This window comes from Boleophthalmus pectinirostris, unplaced genomic scaffold, assembly GCF_026225935.1.
Source record: "Boleophthalmus pectinirostris isolate CB_2022bp ecotype Guang Dong unplaced genomic scaffold, ASM2622593v1 HiC_scaffold_17, whole genome shotgun sequence".
Taxonomy (NCBI): Eukaryota; Metazoa; Chordata; class Actinopteri; order Gobiiformes; family Gobiidae; genus Boleophthalmus; species Boleophthalmus pectinirostris.
Window position 1 is genome coordinate 17011022 of NW_026571115.1, and position 23843 is coordinate 17034864.

The 23843-nt window shown below is 39.8% G+C and overlaps 2 protein-coding genes across 3 annotated transcripts; one reads left to right on the plus strand and one right to left on the minus strand.

Moving 5' to 3' along the window:
* Window positions 1–1138: 1138 nt before the first annotated feature.
* Window positions 1139–2631, minus strand: LOC110169684 (protein PET100 homolog, mitochondrial). The gene is made up of 4 exons (XM_020935266.2): window positions 2472–2631; window positions 2235–2321; window positions 2099–2131; window positions 1139–1979 (listed from the first exon to the last, which is right to left on the minus strand). The coding sequence occupies exons 1-4, from the start codon at window positions 2496–2498 to the stop codon at window positions 1902–1904; spliced, it is 225 nt and encodes a 74-aa protein (XP_020790925.1). The 5' UTR covers window positions 2499–2631; the 3' UTR covers window positions 1139–1901.
* Window positions 2632–4316: 1685 nt separating this feature from the next.
* On the plus strand, window positions 4317–23520 carry brd4 (bromodomain containing 4). Of its 2 annotated transcripts, none has more exons than XM_055152406.1 (18): window positions 4317–4396; window positions 14049–14436; window positions 14852–14989; window positions 15061–15196; window positions 15285–15694; window positions 15791–16159; window positions 16232–16360; window positions 16452–16682; window positions 16751–16977; window positions 17062–17393; window positions 17465–17554; window positions 17634–17981; window positions 18848–19591; window positions 19672–19778; window positions 19876–20157; window positions 20270–20475; window positions 20697–20946; window positions 21326–23520. In XM_055152406.1, the coding sequence occupies exons 2-18, from the start codon at window positions 14203–14205 to the stop codon at window positions 21392–21394; spliced, it is 4302 nt and encodes a 1433-aa protein (XP_055008381.1). In that variant the 5' UTR covers window positions 4317–4396; window positions 14049–14202; the 3' UTR covers window positions 21395–23520. The 2 variants fall into 2 exon arrangements, with proteins under 2 accessions (XP_055008381.1, XP_020789018.2); XM_020933359.2 differs by lacking the exon at window positions 4317–4396 and adding an exon at window positions 7565–8137.
* The last annotated feature ends 323 nt before the right edge of the window (window positions 23521–23843 follow it).

The following is a 23843-nucleotide window of genomic DNA, read 5'->3' on the forward strand; positions in this document are numbered from 1 at the left end:
GTCAGACATTTTAATATCAGGAAGAAGATTCAACTGGCAGCTGTTGGATTCTAAATTCCTTGGAGGCTATCATTTAACATGGGGCCAATAAATGGGTCTGCAGCTTGATGTTATTTACAGTAGTAGTTATAAGTTATGAATATGATGGATAAAATGCCCTAACTGTTAAGCAAACCCACATTGATTACGAGCTGCTATGTCTATAAACAAATATTACTACATTATTTTTCGTAATAAATACTGTTTACTGTTGTTTATTAATCAAACAAAAACAAGGTATATTTTCAGTGACATAAAATTTGCTTTGTTTGTTTGTTTTCTTAGGATTGTATAACATGTCCCTACAATACACACAAAATAATTATGTCATTAAAAGTGCTTACATGGCTGATGATGCTTGGTATATGGTGCGCACGCCCTCTTGTGTCCATTTTACAGCATTACATGGCAAATGCATAGCTATGATGTCGTGAATGTAAAAGGTGCACGCTTTATCTTTGAGTGGAATAAAAATGCGTTTTAGGTACATGCTGTTATAGAAATTTTTATTCTAGTCTTTACTCTTTTACTAGGTTTGGGTTGTTGATTAATGGTTTTGGGTTTTGCTACTAGCTAACTAATAACTTGCTCTCATCCTGTTATCTTATGTTGACACTTTGGCCCCTCTGTGGGGTATAAACTCTATATGCATTGTTATGTTACAGCTTAGGGACCAACAGGGACAGGCATTTCTGTGATTGTGCCCACAGATGCTTTAATGAATCAGACTCCTTGATTCAAGACTTCTCAGTTCTTTTATTGTTTGTAGTCTAGAAATTCCACAACGTCAACTATCATAATCTCTCGTACATATTGTCACATACCTATATAAGAAAAATTCTACTACAAATACTTATTAATAATTCACTGCTTTTTTTTTTTTTTTTTTTTTTGTAGATCAAGAAATCTACAACTGCCAATACAACACTTCACTAGGAAAGATTCTAACCATCTCCTTCCAAGCTTCTAACACAGATGAAGAGAGCTGCATAGGTAATGTCACAGGACATGTTGAAAATGTATCATGTTTGTAACTACATCAAGCATATGATGGTTGATTTGTTGTATCTACATAGAAAATGAAAACACACCATCAAAGTTCAGAAGTATACATTTTTTTCTTTAATTAAACAATATAAATACATGTTACATGCACGCTTTATTTTATTCTGGTAGGGAATTATTTCCTCTGCATCTGACCCATCCTATCATCAGCAGCAGTGAGCTAATGCAGTCACCCACCAGATGTCTATCTCCAGATCATGAGCTAGTCTGAAGATTTTGCCTATTATGCATGTTATGGATAGATCGGGGAAACCAGAGTGGACAAAAAGCCCTCTCAGAGAAACAAGTAAAAATTAAACCTGCAACCTGGAGTAGAAAGAACAGACATGTGGCTGTTTGCTGCAGGTGTTCCAATCAGTAGGAGCAAGTAGAGGGTGCTCTTGGAAAAAAGGATCAAAACTCAAACACAACAGACTCCAGGCACTCCAGAACATTAAAAAAAGTTAACACATCGCACATCGGCTTAATTAAACCCTGATGAAGACCAGTTAAGTTCGAAACATGTTGGCTTTGGCCATTCAAATAAAGGCCTTTTAACTATATTTTTCCTCGTGCGATGTGTTAACTTTTTTCTACTGTTCTGGAGTGCCTGGAGTCCGTTGTGTTTGAGTTCTGCAACCTGGAGTGTTGGCCACTCAGCCACCGTGCCACTCCAAGTCAAATATCAAAAGCAAAAAGAATATCAAAACAAATAAAGTTTTACTCCACTGCTCAGACATATATAAGCAATATTTGCTCATACTTTCAATCTTCAATCACTTCATTAGACATTGGTATCAAATGGAAAAAAAGTGTCCTTAGTTTTTTGATTCCACAGACATCCGCTGCTCTCTGCGAATACGCATTCTTTCTTTGAAGTCCTCAAACTCTTTTCTCTGCAAATAAATGAAACATTATCAGTCACAAAATAATTATGTGTGTTTCAGTTCCTGCCAAGCCCTAACTGTGATTTGTCAAATTTTAGAGAAATGCATTTAGTGTGATATACACTTACGTGAAGTTCTTCGTCAGGAGGAAAGATCTCCCTCTGTTGCGGAAAAGTAAAAAGTAAAGTAAAGTAGTAGTAAAGGGACTATAGAACTGTATAGTTAAGATACGAATGTAAAATGAATATGCGTAATTTTATATACCTTTCTTTTGATTACATACTCCTCAAAGTACTCGGCTTGGTTTGAGACCCAAAACATTGCCACGGGAAAAGACAAGTACAACATCATCTGTGAAGACATAACACGACTGTCAATGCATGACCTCAGTTAGCCTCATGCTAACAACTAGCTATACCAGCTCAACTGTCAACACTCCCAAAAAACATATAATCGATTTTACTACGGAGATTTTATAGAATCATGGAGAACGATACTTACCCTAAATATCTCTATTTTGACACCCATGCTGCTAATCTACCCTAGGTATTAGCATTAGCATTACACTGGCTATTTTTCCCGATTTTTCCGGCAGCTTCTACCTCTTTTTTATTTTTATTTTATTTTTTTACAAAGGGCTATGCCGCCACCTACCGACAATAAACAGTCGCCAACATTATAAATCTGCAGACGCGGAGCTGCACTCAGAGGGCTGCACTCAGAGGGCTGCACTCTCTTCTTTCGCTTTTGGTTAGTGGTGAGTTAATTTTATTAACATGTCCAACTTTAAGTTAAATTAGAATTTTAGGCTTTTTTTTTTTTTTTTAATAATTATCAAAAATTACTGGAACAACAATGACACCACTACATTACGACATTGTGTGCCCTTACTTTTCTAATTACCTATATCAATATGGATTCATGGGGAATTATGTTACAGTATTCTTCACTTTTGCATTATTAATCGATCAATCCAGAATCTTCTACAAACTTAGCCATTTCCAATTATACCTTTTTATTTATAATAAATAACTATTAACAATTGTTAAATAACTATTAACAACAATATTTGCCCTCCATTTGAGCTATTAGTATTCATCATATTCATAAATAATTATAAATGACGAATTAAAAACAAGCTTCACCTCGTAAAAATAAGGACTGTAGATGGTTTCAATGGCAATATTGAAATGCAGTTTGGTATCACACATCAAATAATGTAAAGGTTATTTTAAAGGGTCCTTATTATGCTATTTGCTGATCTATGTGTTGTTTGCTCATCACAAACATACCTGGAGTATTTTGTTTAATTTACACACAATATCCTGCATATTTAGGATGAGTTCTTCTCTCAGACTAAAAACACTTTGCGTTGTGATGTCATGTGGTTATATAGGAAGTGCTCCATTGTGTTTTTAAACTACACCTTCACTATAGAATCATTTGGATGATTTCAGTCCTGGAATTGCTGATCTCTACTAAGGTTGAACAGAGTACTTTGAGCTCTGGAAATGTAGACAGACATAATAATAAAAGGCGATTTTATACCTGAAGGTGTGTCAATGAAACAAAACACACCAGGTATAAAGACCAAGACGAAATCCAGGCACTCCAGTTAAAGTTGCACGAGGAAAAGTATAATTATAAGGTCTTGGTTTTGATTATATTTTTTCCAAGAGCACTTTCTACTTTTTTTTTTTTTTTTTTTCACTGATTGACACTTGTTGCAAACAGCCACATTTTTGTTTTTCTATACATTTTCAGGTATGCTTTGATAAGTTAACAACATAATAACATAGCTTAAATAGGCCTATAGGACTTTTAACATGCAAAAATCGCCATGACTCACCATAAAATAGTACGAAAAATAAAAGGTGCGGTAATAGACAGTCTTTGTTTAATTCTAACTACAAAAAAATCATTCGATAGACAGGGGACGCTACACCAACGAAAATAGAAAGCAGTCACCTGAGCGCAGTACTCTGAATGCAGCACCCTGCTTGCAGCTCCGAGCCTGCTGCATGTATTTATTAGCTTTAGGTTGTTTATACATGTCTGTGGTTTCTAATATTGGGTTTCTACGCAAAGTAAATCACTAACTCATAACAATACTCAAAACTTTATCATTTTGATCCCTTAGTGTAGACGATGACAAAAGTTGATGTGAAGTAGCTTATTATGATTTGATATAATAATGCATTATTATTATATAACCGAAATCATGCAGTTAACATGTTAAAAAGTTTTATCCACAGATGAAATGTATTTAAATACAACTCGTATCTCATTTTGAGAGCAAAACTATGCTTTTTGTGAGACGTCCTTTACGTTACGAAAGGCGTGCGTGTGACGTCACTGACAGCGAGAGGTGTTCAGGATCCTCGGAGAGAAAGATCCCGCGCGCCCTGGCAACCTGATAAAACCAGGTAAATGCCATTAATCTACCTATCATCATGCCTCATTAAACTGTAAGCATAGACGGTAAGACTCAAAGTACACACTATTGTATTATATGAAGAGGTATTGCTGTTGCCCGGCGTTCACTGAGATCGTTCACCAGTACGGCGGCCTACTCTGGTTAGCTAACGTGCTAACTAAAGCTAGCTGCCAGTTGTCTGTCCAAAGACACAATAACCGCACCTATAATACACGTCTAATTCACCCCATATTCACATTTATACCACTCACAATCAAAATTACGCATTTATAGCGGAAGAAATAGGGCTACGGTTACTGTGTTAGTCATGGATTGCTAATTTGCTCGTCGACTGTCTTATGTTGTGGAGACGCTGATGGCGCACACTCAGTCTGGGCATTTTGCAAAGAATGGGACGGCTAATGCAAAATGGAAGTGTTTTGTTCTTGAACCACAGTTTACTGGGTTACTCGAAATAATAACACATTCCTTAAAGTGACAATCTGTTGCATTAGATATAGCATTAACGTCCATGGCGAGCCATGACTTTACTGTCCCCGTGGCCTAAGGAAGGATATCGCCTCCTTGGATAAGCTTTGATCAGGAGCTCTTTGCTTATGCGTCTCTGTTAGCACATCTGGAAATTGTGGTTTGTCCCACACAGATGTGATTGTTTCTAATGATTTTGATACATGTACATATGTGAAATGAGTTACCTTAGGAAATTATAAGACCATAAATCGGTGACCGGTGTAAATATCAAAGTAATCTCCTGACATTTGAACGTATGAAATTGCTGAAATAATAAAGCCACTTCGCCACAATTTTATCTATGCTGCAGGTCTTGTTTAAGCCATACGAAGAACTCCCTATTTATTTGTGTCTTTTTACTTTAACAGAAACTATTTGTCTCTTCCTAAAGCTTTGATGTTTTCTCTATTTGTACTATTGGTATCATCTTATTCACAATGACTTGAGTGCATTTTAATAACCCGTTTTAATACCCACCTGTCAGAAGTGAGTAGTTCTTGCGTGAACTAAAATTGCTTTTACTTGTTGTATTTGATTATAATGATGTAATATATACTGTGAGCCATAATGGCCAGTCACCCAATGAAATAAATGTGGACTGTATGCAGCTGTAACATTTCTGTACATATTTCCATGTAATACTGGCTAGTAATGTGTCCTGTGCGTACGTATCTTGCTCCTTTTTTTACTTGTTCAGATCATATTTTATTCTGTTCTCTCCAGTTGTGTTGCCATGGTAACTCCATCCTTGGCCTAGTTGAGAATGACCTCTGAATAAAAAGGAGGCTGTGGTCTGGGAGAAATGAGTGAAGCATTTGAGTAAAACTTGATCAAGGTCTGGATGTTTTGCTGCGGTTGAGCATACTGTAGAAATTATTTATTCCTCACCACCAAAGTACACCTTTGTTTGTTGTTTTTTTTTTCTGAAATGTTGACAGATAATAATAAAGTTGTACATTTTTTAACACATTTTTGGATTCACTAGTTTTTCATAAAATGTTCTGTCCGTCATTGTAGTTGGTGAAGACATTTCCGGTAGTTCTTTCATCTAAAGATATGAAGTGCTTTTTATGATTTAAACAAAGCATAAGAACATATTGTAGGTCTAAATTATTGTATATTACAGTGCAATTCAACAATTGACTAATTAAAACACATTTCCTTGTGGAGGATTTGAAGTGACAGTAATTGTAAACTACTACTGAAGTATGTTACTTTTTCTCAAGAATAGTTGTAGTGATTCCCAAATGATTATTGTAGATTGTATTTTTAATATCTCACTAGTTACTTCACCTTACTGTGGTATAACTCATTGTCCTTATATGGAAATTTTATTTCTACTTTTGTATTTGCCCTGTTCTTCAATGTCACTGGGGCAACTTGGAGCAGTGGGCATCTCAGTACAGCGTCCAGGGACCCATCTTAAAATTTTGAGCTAGGCTTGAGTCAGGACTGCATTAGTGAAGGATTTCACATTTTGTGCATGTTTTGGGTTGATGGGGAAAACCAGAGAGCCAGGAAAAAAACACCAAGACCAGTCACCATGTATAATGTCTTATGTTGAGGTCAGGTGCCCTTTCTTTTCCCAGTTCAATATAATTTACAATTGCACAGAGCAGGTTTATTTTACTTAGTTAATTCAATTCTATTGGCATTATTACCTGACCCCGTCTGCTGTCCCATGTCTAATCCCAGTTGTGTGTGGTCCTCTGCAGAGTGACAGCCCAAGGGTTTGTTCCTCTGCAGCTGCTGTTTTGTGGTACATGGCACATGGATGTGAGAATTGTTTCAACCAGGTAGTTGCCCTGTTTATTTAACTTTGAACTTAATTGATTCTGTCAGTTTATTATAAAATGCTAATAAACACAAAATGAGGTCAGTAAGGATGTTTGAGTCTTCTAGAGTAGAAACATTGAAAACTACTTTATTAATTAGTGTAATTAACATTTGTATTCTGCATAATGCATTCATTTTAAACTACATAAAATCAAACTTTAAAAATAATTTTAAGCATTTATATAGTGTTAATATAAATCATGATTTGATTTTAATTATTAAGACCAAAAACAAGTGTGATTTTCATCATCAAGCATTCCTACGTTTGTCTCTCTATGACTGGGTATGGCCCTGACCATAATCCTTATCTCAGTAAAGGCTGCAGGTTATTTACAGGTTGACTCCTAGACAGTCTTGCAGATAACTTGTTGCTTGGTATTGGTGTAGGAACAGTGTCAGGTTCATTGACATTTAAGTTTAGCTGTTTTTTATTTTTATTTTTTTGCATATTCTTGGTAATTGTGAGATATTGGTGCACCCCGTGGTAATTAATGTTAGGAGAGACCTTGGTTGTTAAAAGAAACTTGACTGCTTATTTTGGAGACCATATTGGTATGTGATAATTGTTGACAAGCTCCTGATTTTGTGGGGGAAACCATATTCAAGAGGACTGAAGAGAAAGTGTGTGGGGGCAGGGCATGATATGGAAGAGGGAAACGACATGCAGGGGGTGGGGTGCTAAAGGTGTAACAGAGACTGAGGAGAGCGCAAGGACCTTCATCTATTGATGGGAAAGAGGGGAGGGCCAGAGAGAGAGAGAGCGGGAGGGAGGAGGACTGTGTGGGCTGAGGCTCTGCTGAATGAGGAAGCAGAGAGCCATTTTTACTGTTGAGTAACAGCACACTGGTCGGCTGCGCTAGGACACACCAAGGCAGGAAGTGCTGCTCTGGTTCGGCTAGAGCCAGTCTCCTTTCCCCTCACCTCTCGTACTTGTTGGTCCTGGGGCTGTGTTGGGGAGGCCCCGTAGAGGACACACAATGGAGCGGAGAGCTTGTGGTAACTGGGCCGTTGTACTGCTGAGAGGGGGATGGGGTGGAGAGAGGACCGGCTCTCACAGCTAACACAGCCTGCTGGCTGGAGGCTCCACAGCCTGGACACTCCTGGAGCAGACTCTGCGCCCACAAAGTTAGAATTACTCACTATGTTTTCTGCTGTTTTTTTCAAGTGAACTGAGCCTGAGGATGACACCCCTCTGTGTTTTGGAGAAGTAAAAGGAGAGACCGACTTCATTGTAATTCTTTAAGGCCCTCTTTTGGAAAATACTTTTTTTGCTGTGAAGTTCTTAAATGGATTACATGATGCACGCCAAGTCAAACGATTTGTTGGATTTCCAAAAACTGGACGCCCTTCTGGAAAAAATTGCACATTCAGTCTCTGTGAAGAGGTAATGTAACTAGGAGCAAACTTGAGTTTGAGGGCTTTGTAAAAGCTCCTTCAGGACTTTTTAAAAGCCAGTATGTTTACGTAGTTCTGAAAATGCTTTCCTTTTAGTAATTAAAATACAACTTACATGTACAAACGTTAGGGCTTATTCTGGTTCAGTGACTACAGCTTTGACTCATGGTTTTGTATAATTGTGAGCCCTGTGGTGGCGTTGATGTATTTTCCTCCAGTTTATATATCAAATCTTGAATTTTGTTTGTGTTTAGGACTGTATTGTGGTTGAGATTTTGGCCTGAAGCCGTGGACCTACCTCCCAGTGAGAGGGGGGTGTGGGGGAAGGGGTTCAGAGGAAGAGGGGGTTGTGTGTTGGTAAAGATGGATTCCTGGAAGGGTTTGGCTGTCCCACTCAGAGCAGCTGAAAGTGGAAGATGAAAGAATGGTGGGGTTCCTGAAATCTGGCTGAGTCACTGAGTGTAGTCTGTGTATGTGTCGTGGTCTGATTCATTCGGTAAATACATATAATCCTCCTAGGGGACTTTGAGATGCTCTGTATGCAGATACTCACTCTGGGACAGTCTAAACTCTTATGAGCTTGTTTGTATTTCTTTCGAACTAGATGACCCAGTTTCCTCACACTAAATGTGACAGGGGTCATGGCCACAAGTCTAATTTTACTTTTGTAAACCAAGCAAGACTAAGTACCCAGAAAACAAGCATTCAGGTGTGTCATTTTTTTGTGTAAATGTTGCATGTTTTGCACAGAACTTCGACAGTTTTTGTTTAAAATGTTTGATTCATTGACACAATTACTTAATCTAAGTTTGCTTACAACTTCATCTAAATTAAAAGATGTAATGAAAAACTCACTGTCCTTCATTTACTAACAAATCTGATCCTTAATATTCTTAAACATGAATACTTAAGTTTTATGTAATGACAACTGCTGTCTAACCACAAGGCTGTGTTGTTGGAGTTGTCACTGCGGTCAGATTAATAATTTAGTCTTGGTCTTAAAAAAAAAAAAAAAAAAAAGGCACATCATTCTCACTCTTATCTGGAGTCCTAAGTGAAATACATGCTCCTGCACTTTTGCCTGAACTCGACCCCTCTCACCGCATTAATGATTGATGATTCAGTGCCCCATGCAGACATGTTGGTCGTGTTTTCCCGCGATTTCCTTGAAAGTTCAGGCTGCACCCCCCCACCTCTGTAACCAGAGCCACTTCCTCCACACAGACATTCCACAGCAGTCGCCTGTGATGTACGTCCAGGTCAGGGGTCAACAGAGTGCTGTACCACATAGACCCCAGTTTGTGGCCTCATCATAGCTGATTAGTCTCACATGCCACACAGCTAGCATTAGATCTGCAGTAGCCAAAGAAAACAGTATCCCACAATCATTTTACAATTTAGCAATATTGTAACGGTTCCACTATTACTTTGATATAGAAGATATCATAATTCTGTTCACAGTGCTTTGACAATACTTTGTTGCTCAAAATGTATACAGTACGAAAATGTTGCTGTCAAATCAAAATCAGAATTCTGAGTGCAATTATCAAATTGCAAAAGGCTGCAAAATTATTTAGATAAAAGGATGTTCTTTCTTACTGTCTTTTTGTAATCTAACTCTTGTTTCAATTAGTGTCATGATACAAACATTTCAGACTCTATTTAGATACTACTGAATTGACTCATTAGTCAATACTGATTCTGATACTACGACAACACTGTTTAGACAATAAAGCCTTAGGTCACATGGGTCATTTTCAACATAACGTAAAAATACTCTTTTGTGTTACCATGTGGTGTTATATCTGTGTAATGTCAATCATCCATGTGTGGTCCATACTGGTCCATAGGTGTATAGTAGTGTATGTGGTTTTATACTGATAGAGCTCAAGATCATACAAAAGCTGTTCAGCAAAGCATCATTTCTGTCCTGTGAAAGTGTTTTTTTGGTATCAATACTTGCTCAAATGAGTATCTAGTTTTGATATTTTTAAGTATTGATTAGTATCTGATTTTTTTTTTTTATACTTTTGACAACCCTAGTTTAGATTTCTACAAATTTGAACTGATGATTACAATGAGATTCTTGTATTCATCAGTTCATATTTCAGGCTTCTCTCAAATGTTAGTGTCACTGGCCTTCTTTACAAATGTGCCCTTTGAAAAGAAATATTAATATGTCTATGACAAATATAATCACTATATTTGTCAGAAATATCACAATTATTTATTTTTCCAAAATTGTGGTGCACTACTTGAGTTTGTATGAGTCTTTAGTATACGCCTAATACTATGTAACAGGCTTTGTTTACATGCAGTCTTGTGGCAGAACAGACTGTAGCCTCACTCTCATTAACAATTTATCCTGTTTAGTCACACGTGATGAACATAGCATGATGGGAGATGAGTTTGTAACTTAATCACTCCAGTCTTTTTCCATTGGTTTGGGTTACATACAGATCGAGATCGACCAATATATCGGGCTGATATTTGGCCTTTTTAGCTTATCTGCTGTCAACCTTAAAGTTTCAGTACAGGGTGATGTTTTGTTTTGGGTGACCTGCATCTTAAAAATTCCCATAAAGCTTTATTCGAACATTTGAGTGCAAAGGGAGAACTGCTGAAAACTTGACTACACAGCTCTCTTAAAGGTTTGTGGTGAAAAAAGAGATGTGGTGAGTTTGGAGTAAATTTAAATTGCGTAATTTGGGGGAAAAAACATAAAAATGTACATCTGTAGAGCTTATTAGCCGTCAGTTGCTCTGAATTCTCAACAATTGTGGGGAAAAAAAATCAGATCGAGTTATAGCTCATTTGCAGTTGTCTAGGCTGGAGGAGGATATGACAGATTAAGAAGCAAAAGTCAGTCATTCATGTCTTTTGTAGTATTTAGTGAATTAGTCTGTGTTGAAAAGCTTATTGACTCCCACTTGAGCGGTGCTTAATGAGCCATCGGGTGCCACCTGTCTCCATTACAGTGATATGAAGGGGCTATACAACACCGCGGGCCATCTGGATTGGTTCACATATTATTACTTACTACTTTGTCTGACTGTCTTAAGACTTCCCACATGGCTCAGGTCTATTTGTTCATTCCACAGCAACTCTAAAAGGCATACTGTGTAACTTTACTGGTGGGTGTGTCTGGCACTTGGTAGTTTCCATGGAGATGTTATTGCATTGTCTGGAATGTCCTGCATGGATATTACGTAGATATATTGTTTTGTAATTATTAAACTGTAGGTGATTTATGCCCAAACATAACTTGCATTCTTGCTTGGTAAGGTGACGCTTGGTATGGTGACACTACTTGTTCCCATGGATATTTGTTTGAAGTCATACTGTGGAACATCCAAGGCAAAGCAATAACATTTCCATGGAGGCAAGCATGTGACTGGCCATCCACCAGAAAAGTGACACAGTGTACCTTTTAAGTTATACCGAGGCAGCATTTTGTGTAGTGTAATTAATATGTAAGTGCAAACTCATTCTTAAATTTCAGTATTTTGAAGTTTCAAGAATATCTGTGTGTATATCATTAGTTAAAAGTTGAAACACTTTTCGCATGTCAGGCTTGTTTTCCTGTTGGTACGTGCAGGTTATACAAGTTCACCCTGTGATTTGCTCACAACTCAAAGGTTGACATTCAGGTTTGGTCTCGTTCAATAGATTCTCATTTTGGCATGCTGTTTTTAATAACGCCAAGTTAACAATGTCACGATATTAATATTTTAGATCCCATTTTGAAGAAAGAGCCCGATGATTCCCATTTTGATATCAAATGTCAAATTTTAAATTGGATTTAGACAATGGAATTTAATTTTCAACACAAAAAAATATGTGCTTTATTAACATGTTGTCTTGATACAGATCCAGACCATTCTAAAACTATTCAACAATTTTAATTTTTGTTCCTATTAGTAATTTTTTTTATTGTATTGATACTTCCAAGTCAATATCTAGTTTTGATAGGAGTTTTATTTATCTGGGTATGTTTGACAAATACACATTAAGTTTTTCTTCCTAACTTATTATTATTTTGAGAAAGCAAAAGTACTTGGTGAGTCTGAGCCATGTAGCTGATATTTACTTTAACTTTACTTAGTTCTGGGCAATGAATCAAATTATTTTGAGTAATTTGTGTTTTTAATAATTGAGATTTAGATAAATTGTGAAATCGAGGACTATTATGAAACAAGTTTACTCTTGATTCTTAATATGCGCAAAGCAGAGCTATTGTGCAATTAAACAAGTAACACTGTTTTTAAAAATCTCAAGTTAAACTTTTAAAATTAGACTGAAGGCAGTTTACAATTTCTTAAATAGCATATGATAATGAAAATGTAAAGAGCTTCCCCTGTTTGAAATGCTAGCGTTCCCTGCTCTGACGTCATTTAAAATAGATTCAAAACTGTTAAAATCGTTTGTCCATATCGCCCAGCCCTACTTTAAATGTGTCATGTTTCGTGTCATGTCAATGTTTGTATCAAATCTTCACTGACATTATTGTGTGAAGTCTTTGTTATGCAAGTAAATTAAAATACCTAATTAATCTCTGTGTATGTCATAAATGTTCATTCATGTACTTAGATTCTTCACTGTGTCTTTTTGCCTGAAGGAGATACAAGCAGCAATCATGTGGTGTGCAAACTGCTTCCCTCTTCTCAGAAAGTGACTCATCTAGAATGAGATTAGTCAGAGTGCGCTCAGTTGTGTGTTTATCTTTAGGGCCCTGTTGAGGGGTGGTGCTGGACAAAGGCTAGCGGACGAAACTTGCACAACATAAAAACCCTGTGAGCCCCTTTCATGATATTTATCCATTGATTTGTTTGTGAGCAGTTTTTGATTGTCGTCTATAAAAAAAAAAAAAAAAATCTCCTGATTGTTCTGGCCCTGTGTGAGAAAAGGAACATGTAGTACCTTCAGCTGCCACATGACAAGACTCCCCCTCTATCCCTCCCACCCTCTCCACCTCTGTCCACCCACGTCTCTCTAAACATTCCCAGGTCCAAAGACTTGGTGGAAAAGACTGAAAACCCCAAATGGAACTGCATATCATGGAGGCAGGCTTGGCCCAGATGCATGCTAAAAACAGCTCACATGTGCCATGAGGCAATTCTCCGTCAGAGGAATGTGGTTTTATTTTGTGCTTAAACAGTATTACAGTGTTTGAACATTTAGAAAAGAGCTTCTTGTATAGTTTGATATGACTTCAGCCGGAAGTGTTCACTGTTGTAATGGGTGTTAATCATGTGTAGATTGCAGGTGTTGGGGCCAGATGTTGGTCAATGGTTGTATCAGTGATTTTGATTTCATGATGAAATCAAATTAACAATTCTGTAATGGTGGATGCAAGATAGAGGTGGGAAATATTGAAGTGCTTTTGGTTTTGTCATAGTTCATGCAGTTGGTCTCTTTTAACCTCCATCCTCCTTCTGAGAGTTCACACATCAGTATGATTTATCATTCAAATATCAAAATATTATATTGTCACAAGTTTAGATTCTCAGCCTCAAATGTTGACATTTTTAAATTGCCATATTGCTTCGCTCTACTACTATAGGAGTTATGACGACCTCTACAGGCTATGAGCAACAGCAGGTTGCCTTGGAGACAAAATATTCTTGTGTATAAAACAATCCCAAATAAAATATCCATTAAATTACTCGCACATACACGATTAAAACATATACTGTAGTTTTATTTGATCTGTGAGGCTTTGTCAGAGTGTTAGGATGCACTTCCTTAGCAGCCTAAATCACATAATCCTGATTCTACCTGCTGCCCAAGCATACAGTATTTCTGAATTTACTGCTTCAAGTATCGAAACACGGGAAATTTTGTGTTTTAGCTCCCAACAGTAGTCAAACACTTAAAATGTCATCCTCTTTTGTTCCCAGAGAGTCCAGTGAGGAGTGCAATGGGATCAGCGGTGCTCTGTCAGTGGAGTCTGTGCCGGGGCCAAGACTAAACCGGTGTCCCGCTAACGCCCCTGCTCCAGCCTCTGCACCTACCCAGGGGCACCCGCTCACAGCCAGCCCTGTCAGGATCAGGATGGGGGACGGCGTGGACACTGCAGCACAGATGTCAGGGGGCAACAGCAGCAGCCATGGTCCAGCCGGGGGACCTGGCAACCCCTCGCCCCCTGAGTACATCAACCTGACCCGACCCAAACGCCAGACCAATCAGCTGCAGTTTCTCCTCAAAGTGGTGGTGAAGGCTCTGTGGAAACACCAGTTTGCATGGCCTTTTCACGCCCCTGTGGATGCCATCAAATTGAATCTGCCTGTGAGTAATGCATTGTGGGTAGTTAATATAAGATAGTAAGCTCCAGAGAGATGGTCTGCTTTGATTGGTCAATTGAAGTGATGAAGTTTAGGAATAGGATTATAATTTATGTTTGGAAACGTTAACATTGTGGTTAAGATTAGGGTCAGCAAAATGGGTGGGTAACTAGAATAACTTTAAAAAGGTAATTAGTCACCTAATTGCCTTATTCCATTTTGCACAATAAAAATAAAACTTAAAATTGCCAAAAATAACAGTTTAGGCCTGGTCATAGTAACAGACGTACCATTACCGTGGCAACCAGAGCTACGTCATCACTTTGTCTCTCCAGAGCAGGCTCTCTAGTATGTGGATCTTTATTAATGAGGTTTTTGAAATGGTTTTGTTTCAATTGTGAATTTCTTCTACCCTTTAGGACTACTATACAATAATTAAAACCCCTATGGACATGGGCACAATAAAGAAAAGGCTTGAGAACAGTTACTACTGGAATGCCCAAGAATGTATCCAAGACTTCAACACCATGTTTACTAATTGCTACATCTACAACAAGGTAATATTCACATAATCTACAGTTAATTGCCAGGCAAAGGTTCAATAGATCTGATTTTCATCTCCTTGCAGCCTGGTGATGATATTGTCCTCATGGCTGAGGCTTTAGAAAAGGTTTTCCTACAAAAAGTCACAGAAATGCCTCAAGAAGAAATTGAGATTGCTGTTATGACTGGAAAAGGACGCGGTAGAGGACGTAAAGATGCAGGTTGGTTTAACTTCATTATAAAACATAAAGTGCATGCTGTTATTGTAACAGATGAAACAATCATTTTGTGTGCTTTTGTGTGTATCAGGTTTGAGCCTTAAACCAGGGGCCATCATCGATCCCTTATCTACAACTCCTACCACGCGGGGCCTGTCCAACCTGTCAGCCACACCACAGAGCAGAGGACCCGCACAGGGCACGCCTTCACTACCTCCTCAGCCTGTAATGCAGGCCCTGCCTCCCCATGTGGCTCCCCATGTTGCACCTCATGTGCCCCCCCATGTGCCCCCCCATGTGCCCTCCCATCTGCCCCCCCATGTGCCCCCTACGATACCCAACCACGCACCCCAGCTTGGAGCTCCTTTTTCTTTAACTCAGCCAGAATGCCCCTCCCAAGTTCCCATCATGACTTCAGTGCCTCCTGCCCAGACCGCCCTGGCTCCCACACCCCTCCAAAGCACTGCCCCTATGCTGCAAAACCCCATGACCATGAACAAAGTAAGTGACAGCATTGTGTGTTTAAAACATAGGGGGCATGAGTTTCCATATTATTTCAAATATAGTAATACACTATTCTATTTATGAATGTTTCAGCAAAGAAAAAGCCAGAAGAGGAAAGCAGACACTACAACACCCACAGCGAATGACCAACTGAGTGAATCCTCACCGGCAGAGTCCAAGTCGGGCAAAACCTTCCCCCGGCGAGAGAGCACCCGGCCTTCAAAACTAATGAAAAAGGAGGCTCCGGATTCTCAGCATCACATCGGCCTGGGACCAAGTGGAGGTCTCAGTCCTAAACCACAGGATCAAATGGGATACTGTGCCAGCCTGGTTCGAGAGATGCTCTCCAAGAAGCATGCCGCTTACGCTTGGCCATTTTACAAACCTGTTGATGTAGATGCACTTGGACTACATGATTATCATGACATAATTAAACATCCAATGGACCTCAGCACCATCAAAGTGTGTTAGATGTCATTGTTTGATATGCTGCTCAGCAGTATTTCAAGGTAACCTGTGTTATTTGTTTGTCAGGCAAAACTGGAGAACAGGCAATATCGGGATCCCCAAGAATATGCTGCAGATGTACGATTAATGTTTTCCAACTGCTACAAGTACAATCCACCTGACCATGAGGTGGTTGCTATGGCACGTAAATTACAGGTAAATTGGTTTAGTGTGAATTCAGTACTTTTAGAAAATTCCACTTGACACTCAGTGACACTAACTTATTGTGACCTAAAATATTTGATAGGATGTTTTTGAGATGCGTTTTGCAAAAATGCCAGATGAGCCTGAGAACAAGCCTCTGGTCTCTGCTCCGGCCACATCCCTCCTCCACCCGGCCCCCGTCAAACCACAGCCGCCTCTGAGCCATGCTCCATCCTCATCAGACAGTTCCAGTGACTCCTCGTCAGAGTCTGAGTCGTCTACAGACGACTCTGAGGAGGAACGCGCCCAGAGGCTAGCTGAACTTCAAGAACAGGTATGTTTTATAATAATAAACAACCCAATAATTTTTATGCTCAAATAACATCAAATGTCTTCACACAGCTGAAAGCTGTTCACGAGCAACTGGCCGCCTTATCCCAACCTCAAGCCAGCAAACCAAAGAAAAAAGAAAAAGAGAAGAAGGAGAAGAAAAAGGAAAAGCATAAGAAGAAAGGAAGTGTGCCCAGTCTGGTTGACGAAATACAGGAAGCAACTCCAGTGCCACAGCTCCCCAAGAGGAACAAGACCAGTAGTACAAACAATAAAGAGCAGAGTTCTAAGAAGAAAAGGTAGATTTTAAGTCTAGTTTTTGTATTCTTAACGGTGTGAATGACAATGATCACTAAAAAATGCTTTCTTTATTTTTCCTTTAGCAAAAAGGAGTGGGTAAAAGGCAGCCACCCCCCAGTTCTGCCTCCTGCCCCATCTTTGGAGGAAGAGCTTGCAGCTGCTGGGGGTGCTGTTTCTGGGGAAAAGTGTAAGCCTATGACTTATGAGGAGAAGAGGCAACTAAGTTTGGACATTAACAAGCTTCCAGGTGACAAACTTGGAAGAGTAGTGCATATCATTCAATCCAGAGAACCCTCGCTCAAAAACTCAAACCCAGATGAGATTGAAATAGACTTTGAAACGCTCAAACCTTCTACTCTACGGGAGCTAGAAAGATATGTGTCGTCTTGTCTACGGAAAAAGAAGAAGGCCCCTGGTGAGCTTTTCTAACTCATTCACTGGAACTTTATTCATAAAAAACTATGAATAAAACATTTTTTTTTTTAGCAGAGAAACCTCTGGAGGCAATGTCTAAAAAGACTGGATCCTCTTCAGAAAGTAGTGGCTCAAGCTCTGACAGTGAGAGCGAGGGGCCTGGTAAGTTACAAAAAATACAGTTTGCACATCCATGTTTTAATTATTATCATTTATATTATTATCATTATTACTATTTTAGGAATGATGAAACAGACAAAAAAGAAGGGTCATTATGGGAAGGAAGCTAAGAAAACACATCCTCACATTCAGCCTGGCCTCCAGCCTCAGCCCAACAGTCAGATAAAGGAGCATCAGCCTTCTCCTGCTGGGTTCATGGCACCCCCTGTAGCTGCTCTGGAGTCATCGCAGATGTTGGAGACCAGTTTTGACTCTTTGCCCTCTTTTGGCCAGCCTCTCATGCATCTGTCTCATCATACGAGCAACACGTCGTCTCCCCCACCTCCCCACCTTAATGCTCACTCTGCTGCTCCAGTGTCCCCAGAGACACACCCTTTCCTCAATCAGCATCCCGTCCTACAATCCCCAGGTACTTCACTGAAAACTACATTTAGTTTTAAGAGAGAGAGAGAGATCTGATGAAAAATAAAGTTTTGCGGCAGCAAATTGTTGCAGTTTTGCTGCATCATTTACACTGCGTGTCTCAGTCAAAGGTCTCAGTGCAGTTTAACAGGAGGACTGGTCAGATAGGGTCTGCAGATCCTGTAGAAGAGCCAGAAGTGTCCTGTGTGTCCTGTATCCTGGGCATCACAGCAGTGTCCAGGGGGAGCCAGGTGAACACAACCGGTCTGCTTTGGTGTTTTGGTTGGTAATGAAATGGTCCATTCCCTCAAAGTGATTTCTCTGGAAGATCTTCTGCCACAGTTGCTGCCACATATGGTGTAAAAATACTATAGCATCACAATGCCAATAGCTAGCTAGTTTCCTTCCACAGTCTCTGTGGATATAAGAAAAACAGTTTATTTCAAACAATCCAGCAGCCCCTTGTGTTCATTCCCTCAAAGTATTTTCTCTTAAGGTCTTTTGCCACATTTGGTATAAAAAAAAAAACTTGTATCTGGATCTAGCATCCAAAATGTCTATAGCTAGCTCCTTAGTTAGCCTCTTATACGGTCTCCATTGATACAGGAAAAACAAATGGTTCATTTCACAAAATCCAGCAGTCCCTTACGTGTGTCCTTTCAACCTGTCAGCCAAACATGAGCAATTTGTGAATACATTGTGCTCTACGGGGGAAAAAAGCTTCAGTCTCCCCCAGGGCAGCTTTGGCTACAAAAGTACCACTGGGTGAGGGGAGTTCTTGTTCATCATTATAAAGTATACAGTATATATTGAATAAAAAAAACATAAACATTGTTTTGACCTGTGCATTTTTCTGCTCTTTTCCAACTGTAGCCTTGCACAGTTCTATGCCTCAACAGCCTTCACGACCGAGCCACAAGGCAGCACCTCTTCATCCCAAACTGCCCCAACAACAACAACCACCACCACCGCCACCACAGCAACCCCAGCTGCCCACAGCCGCTCCCCCGCCACAGCACCAGCTCCCCGCACAGATCCTCCACCCTTCTCAGCCCCTGCACCAACGCCCTCTGTCCCCTCCCACACTCACCCCTCAGGGCATGCTTTCGTCGCAGCCCCCACAGTTGCTGCTAGCGGACGATGAGGAGACCCCCACCTCTTTGAACCCTGTACAGTTGTACCTACAGCAGTTTCAGCAGGCCCACCAGACCCCACAGATGCCCCCTCTCCAGGGGCAGAGGCAGTCACAGCCAGGGCATTTACAGACTGTCCCAGGGCAGCTGTCGTCTCAAGCACCACTGCCTCCTCCACAGCTCCCTCCTCCACAGCTTCCTCCTCCACAGCTAGCTGTTCAGTCCCAGACTCCACAAGCGGCCCCACTACAGCCCCCCATGCAACAAATGCCCCATCACCCGCCCCGCCACATGCAGCACACCCAACCCCCGCAACAACCATCACAACCGCAGCAACTGAACTTTCAACAGACACCTGGACTAGCAGGTCAGTCCCAAGGAACACAACACAAAGTATCCATGCCCATCAACAAAGCACAGCAAGTAATTCAGCAGCAAGAGCAGCCCTCGTCGCGGACAGTGAAGCCGGACCCTTACAACACAGGTAGAAAAATGATGCACATACTCTTAGCTCTGTGTGTCTGCTGTTACATTTCTGTATAATCTGATCTCATGTACTGACAGGTAACATGAGGGACAACCCATCTCCACTCATGATGCATTCCCCACAAGTCCCCCAATATCCTCCAGTCTCTCACCCGTCCCCTCCTCACAACATCCAGTCTAAAAAGGTAATCCACCTCTGAAATGGTGTCTTTTTTCATACCAATTCCAATGTGTAAATGTTTGTATTTATATATAATATATTGTATTTTTGGTATATATTAGCAAAGAATACCACAAGACATTGTGAAAGAGGAAAAACTCCCTCCATCCCCAGTGATGAGAGGAGAGCCTTTTAACTCTGCCATGAGACCGGACCACCCCAAACATGAAGGCAAACCCACTCAACAAGGCCACAGTCACCAGAGGATAGACTCAAAGTCTATGGACAGCACGTCGCGACCTGTCATCCGTTCGTCTGAGCCCAGTGGGCCTCCACCCTCAAATCCAGACAAGGAAAAGTACAAGCAAGAGTCCAAGGCAGCAGTGGCGCCCAAAAAAGTCCAGGTTTGGTTATAATTCACATTGCACACTGCCTGTATGGCGGTTTCACCATTCTCCATTAGTTCAATAATGTTTTGTTTTTTTTGTAATTTTTTCCATTTCCTATCTCATCCAGGATGTGAAAGTAAAAAATATGGGCTCATGGGCCAGTCTGGCACAAAAGTCAGCATCCACGCCAATGTCTGCTGTGAAGTCATCCAGTGACAGTTTTGAGCAGTTCCGTCGCGCTGCTCGAGAAAAAGAGGAAAGGGAAAAGGCTCTGAAAGCTCAGGCAGAACAAGCCGAAAAAGACAGACTACGGAGAGAACAAGACAAGCTACGGTAGGTCACTTGAAAAGGGCTCCATCAAGAACTGCTTTTCCTCTTATTAATTTAGCACAATGTTAACACACACAAAGTTACAAATTATATCTTCCTTTTTAAAATGCCCTAGATATATTTCATGGTAATTCTTTTTATATTTCATAAATTCCACATCCTTACCCCAACTATATCCTGTTGTTCTGTTGCATAATGGTTTTTGGCTGTGTTTATTCCTCCAGAGGTCGAGATGAGGATGAGGTGATAGAAACAAGTCGACGGGTTCACGAGGAGCCCCGCAGACGACACGAGCCACAGCACCTGCCCTCTGTGCCCCAACCATCACCGCAGCAACAATCGGACCCCCCTGCCGCCCCGGTGCAGCCACCCGCACAGCCCCCCACACCACCTCAGTCCACCACACAAAACTCACTCGACCAACAGAGAGAAATGGCACGAAGGCGGGAGCAGGAGAGGAGGAGGCGAGAAGCGGTGAGATAAACTGTTTTGATTGTATGTGAACAATGTAACCTATATTGTTGCTTTGCTGGGAATGTTCCACTGTATGGCATTAAAATATCCATCTTGTATTTATTTGATATACTGATGTTTTGGCAATATTATATGTGTTGAGCGGGGTTGCATAACCTGTAAATTGTTCTGGATGTATCACTGGTGATATAACCCTTTGTCTCTTTGGAGAAAAATAAGTTTAATGTCATATTGGGGAACATTGCAGGCAAAGCAATAACCTCTCATCTCCTCCGGAAAAGTTACTTAGTGCACTTTTAACTGGTATCATTTATGTATTTTTTCTAGAAAGACAAATAATACTTTTATATAATATTTTTTGTCTCTCTTTTGTTTTTAGATGGCAGCAACTATTGACATGAATTTCCAAAGTGACTTAATGGCTATTTTTGAGGAGAACCTGTTCTGAGGAGATGGTAAACATACCTGCAAAAATCAGAGACTAAAACCCGATGATGTACACTTCTAAAGATTAGCCATCATGGACCAGAGGAGCTTGGACCGCTCTAAGCCTGGCGGGCCGTCGGTTGGGCTCCACAGCTTGCCCTTAGCGAACTGAACGCATTCAAATGAAAGGCGGACAGACACATCTTTTTGGATGTGGTTGGCCTGAAATTATGGCTTCACTTGTTTGAAAGCTCCTGAACTGAGGCGACCCATGCTGGCACAGTTGCCTTTGTCACACTTTGTCTTGGCCAGACGAGAGACACCATAGTAACTTAATAAATGCTCTGATAATGTACGACAGACTGCGCAGAAGCTTTTCAAAACTGCCAGATGTCTTTGGTGTTGAAGAAGACCGGTCTTTTATGTTGTGTTTTGTTTGTTGCAAGTGAACACATCTGATGGTTTGGAGGGACTTCCATACTGTAAATCATGTATATTTCTCAGCAGAGAAGGTACAATTTGCCTTACACGTTTTTCCTAAACAGACCATTATGTTCTGTGGCCTGGATGCAGACCAATAACACACAACAACCAGGAGCAGCGTAGATCTTTTTCATCATTTAGTATCTACTGTAAAGAAGTATTTTCTTATACTACAAAAACTGTTATTTTCAATATTTTATTTCCTCTCTATTAGACCTATGAAACTTCACACCAATACACTCCACCACCTATGTCTATGCCAAACGACCCATACTCTTAACGCTCACCTTTTTGTCCTGAAACACGGTAGGTAAGTAGGTAGTGAAAATCCTTGAATATATGCATATAATAGTTCCAGTATTTATCACAAACAGAATTGGGGGGAAAATATCAACCTGCATTGTGTTTTTATGGAAAAAAAATCAAACAGCAACTAAATTGCAAAATAACAGTGATCCAGCTCCCCTTGGTTTAGTTGAATTATTGATAACTACAAAGTTATTTATATTATTTTTAGGCATCATATTGGGAATTCTCAAATATCATGAACCTACTTTAAAAATCACCAATCGGTTAGTTAAAACAGAACAATGTCAGGAATGCTTGAAATGGGACAATCATAGAAAAGTCCTAAGTAAATCAGGATTGTTTTAAAGAGGTTGTCTTTACCAAGTTTAACAGTAAAATACAGAGAGTAAAACACAAAATACGATAAATAACGTTTTGATTTTATCTTTGTTCTTGTTCAATGATAGTGGATGTGAATTAAAATTCAGTTTTGCGAGGCACTGTATGCTTCAATTTGAAAAACAGGCGATCTCATCCTCTGCTCTTCTCATGGTGTTTTCTCTGGTGCCTGTATTGTATTACAATTCTCGTTGGCTTACATTACACTTCGAGGGAGGGTCGGAAAGGGTCAGAACTGGGTGGTGTAATATGTGATTGGGGCCGACGATTTTTTGAAAGCGTTTGTGTAGAAAAAAAAGAATTAAAAAGTAAAAGACAGCATTTTATATTTCACCCGTTGTCACTATTCGGGTTTTAAATTTAGTTTTAGCTGGACATCTATGAGTGTACACTTGTCAACTACTTTCATTATGTTTCAATCAGCAGATTTTAGATAGAAAAGTTTCAGCGTTGCCACTCGCGTTCTTGTCTGCTCTGTCAGTGTGACTGTGTACATTTGGATGCCTGTTTGCCTGTATGTTTTTAATGTGTGGTGGAGGGAGGCATGTTCCCTAATGTAGATAAGCAACTATTGACCATAAGATTAAACGGATAAACCTTAGAAGAACACGTTTCTTCAGTCACCTTTTAATTTCTATAAAGTCCACATTATATAAATATATAATTTTTATTATTATCAGACTGGTTTTGAATAGGTTAAAACACTTCATTCCTTTTAACCGTCTTTTGACAATAACTGTTGGACATATGTGCCATGGTTTCTTCAGAGAATGTGCTGACCGCAGTTCAGCCTGGAGTTTGCTTTATTCAGGTATTTTATTTTGTGTTACATTTGTTCTGTTTTGGGGTTTTGTTCAAACATTTCCTCAATTATTTGGTATGTGAGTGGTCTTTCGAGGTCTGATTCAGTCAGTTATGATTATTGAATAAACTCATCTCTTTTATAGAAAATTAAAAAAAATAAACTAAAAAAATGTATTTTGTCTTTGTGTGGGAGGCTTTAAGTTTTAAAGGGATTTATTAACTGCAAAACCTTGGTACATACAGGGTGGTGTACAGGTTTGTGCTGCTAAAATTAAGTTACAGACCTGTACTTCAGGGCTTTAGGATAAAAACTTCAAACTGGACACATTCACGCTAGTGATCAGAGCATACCTGAAGATTACTTTTATACTGGATTACTGATTACTCTTATTTAGAAAGTCGAGAGTTTACTGGTTCTTTCACTGAAATATTCTTCCCAAAGGCAGCATTTTAGTCTTGCAGATTTGAATACATACTGACATAATGACTCTTTGTCG

Excerpts from the sequence above, each read along its gene's own strand:
- LOC110169684 (XM_020935266.2), bottom strand. The coding sequence starts at position 2,498 with ATGGGTGTCAAAATAGAGATATTTAGG. Across the intron at positions 2,322-2,471 it reads TCAAAATAGAGATATTTAGG|ATGATGTTGTACTTGTCTTT; the intron begins GTAAGTATCGTT and ends ATGTCTTCACAG. Across the intron at positions 2,132-2,234 it reads AGTATGTAATCAAAAGAAAG|AGGGAGATCTTTCCTCCTGA; the intron begins GTATATAAAATT and ends TTTCCGCAACAG.
- brd4 (XM_020933359.2), top strand. The coding sequence starts at position 8,040 with ATGGATTACATGATGCACGCCAAGTCAAACGATTTGTTGGATTTCCAA. Across the intron at positions 14,990-15,060 it reads ATTGCTACATCTACAACAAG|CCTGGTGATGATATTGTCCT; the intron begins GTAATATTCACA and ends ATCTCCTTGCAG. Across the intron at positions 20,947-21,325 it reads AGAGGAGGAGGCGAGAAGCG|ATGGCAGCAACTATTGACAT; the intron begins GTGAGATAAACT and ends TTTTGTTTTTAG.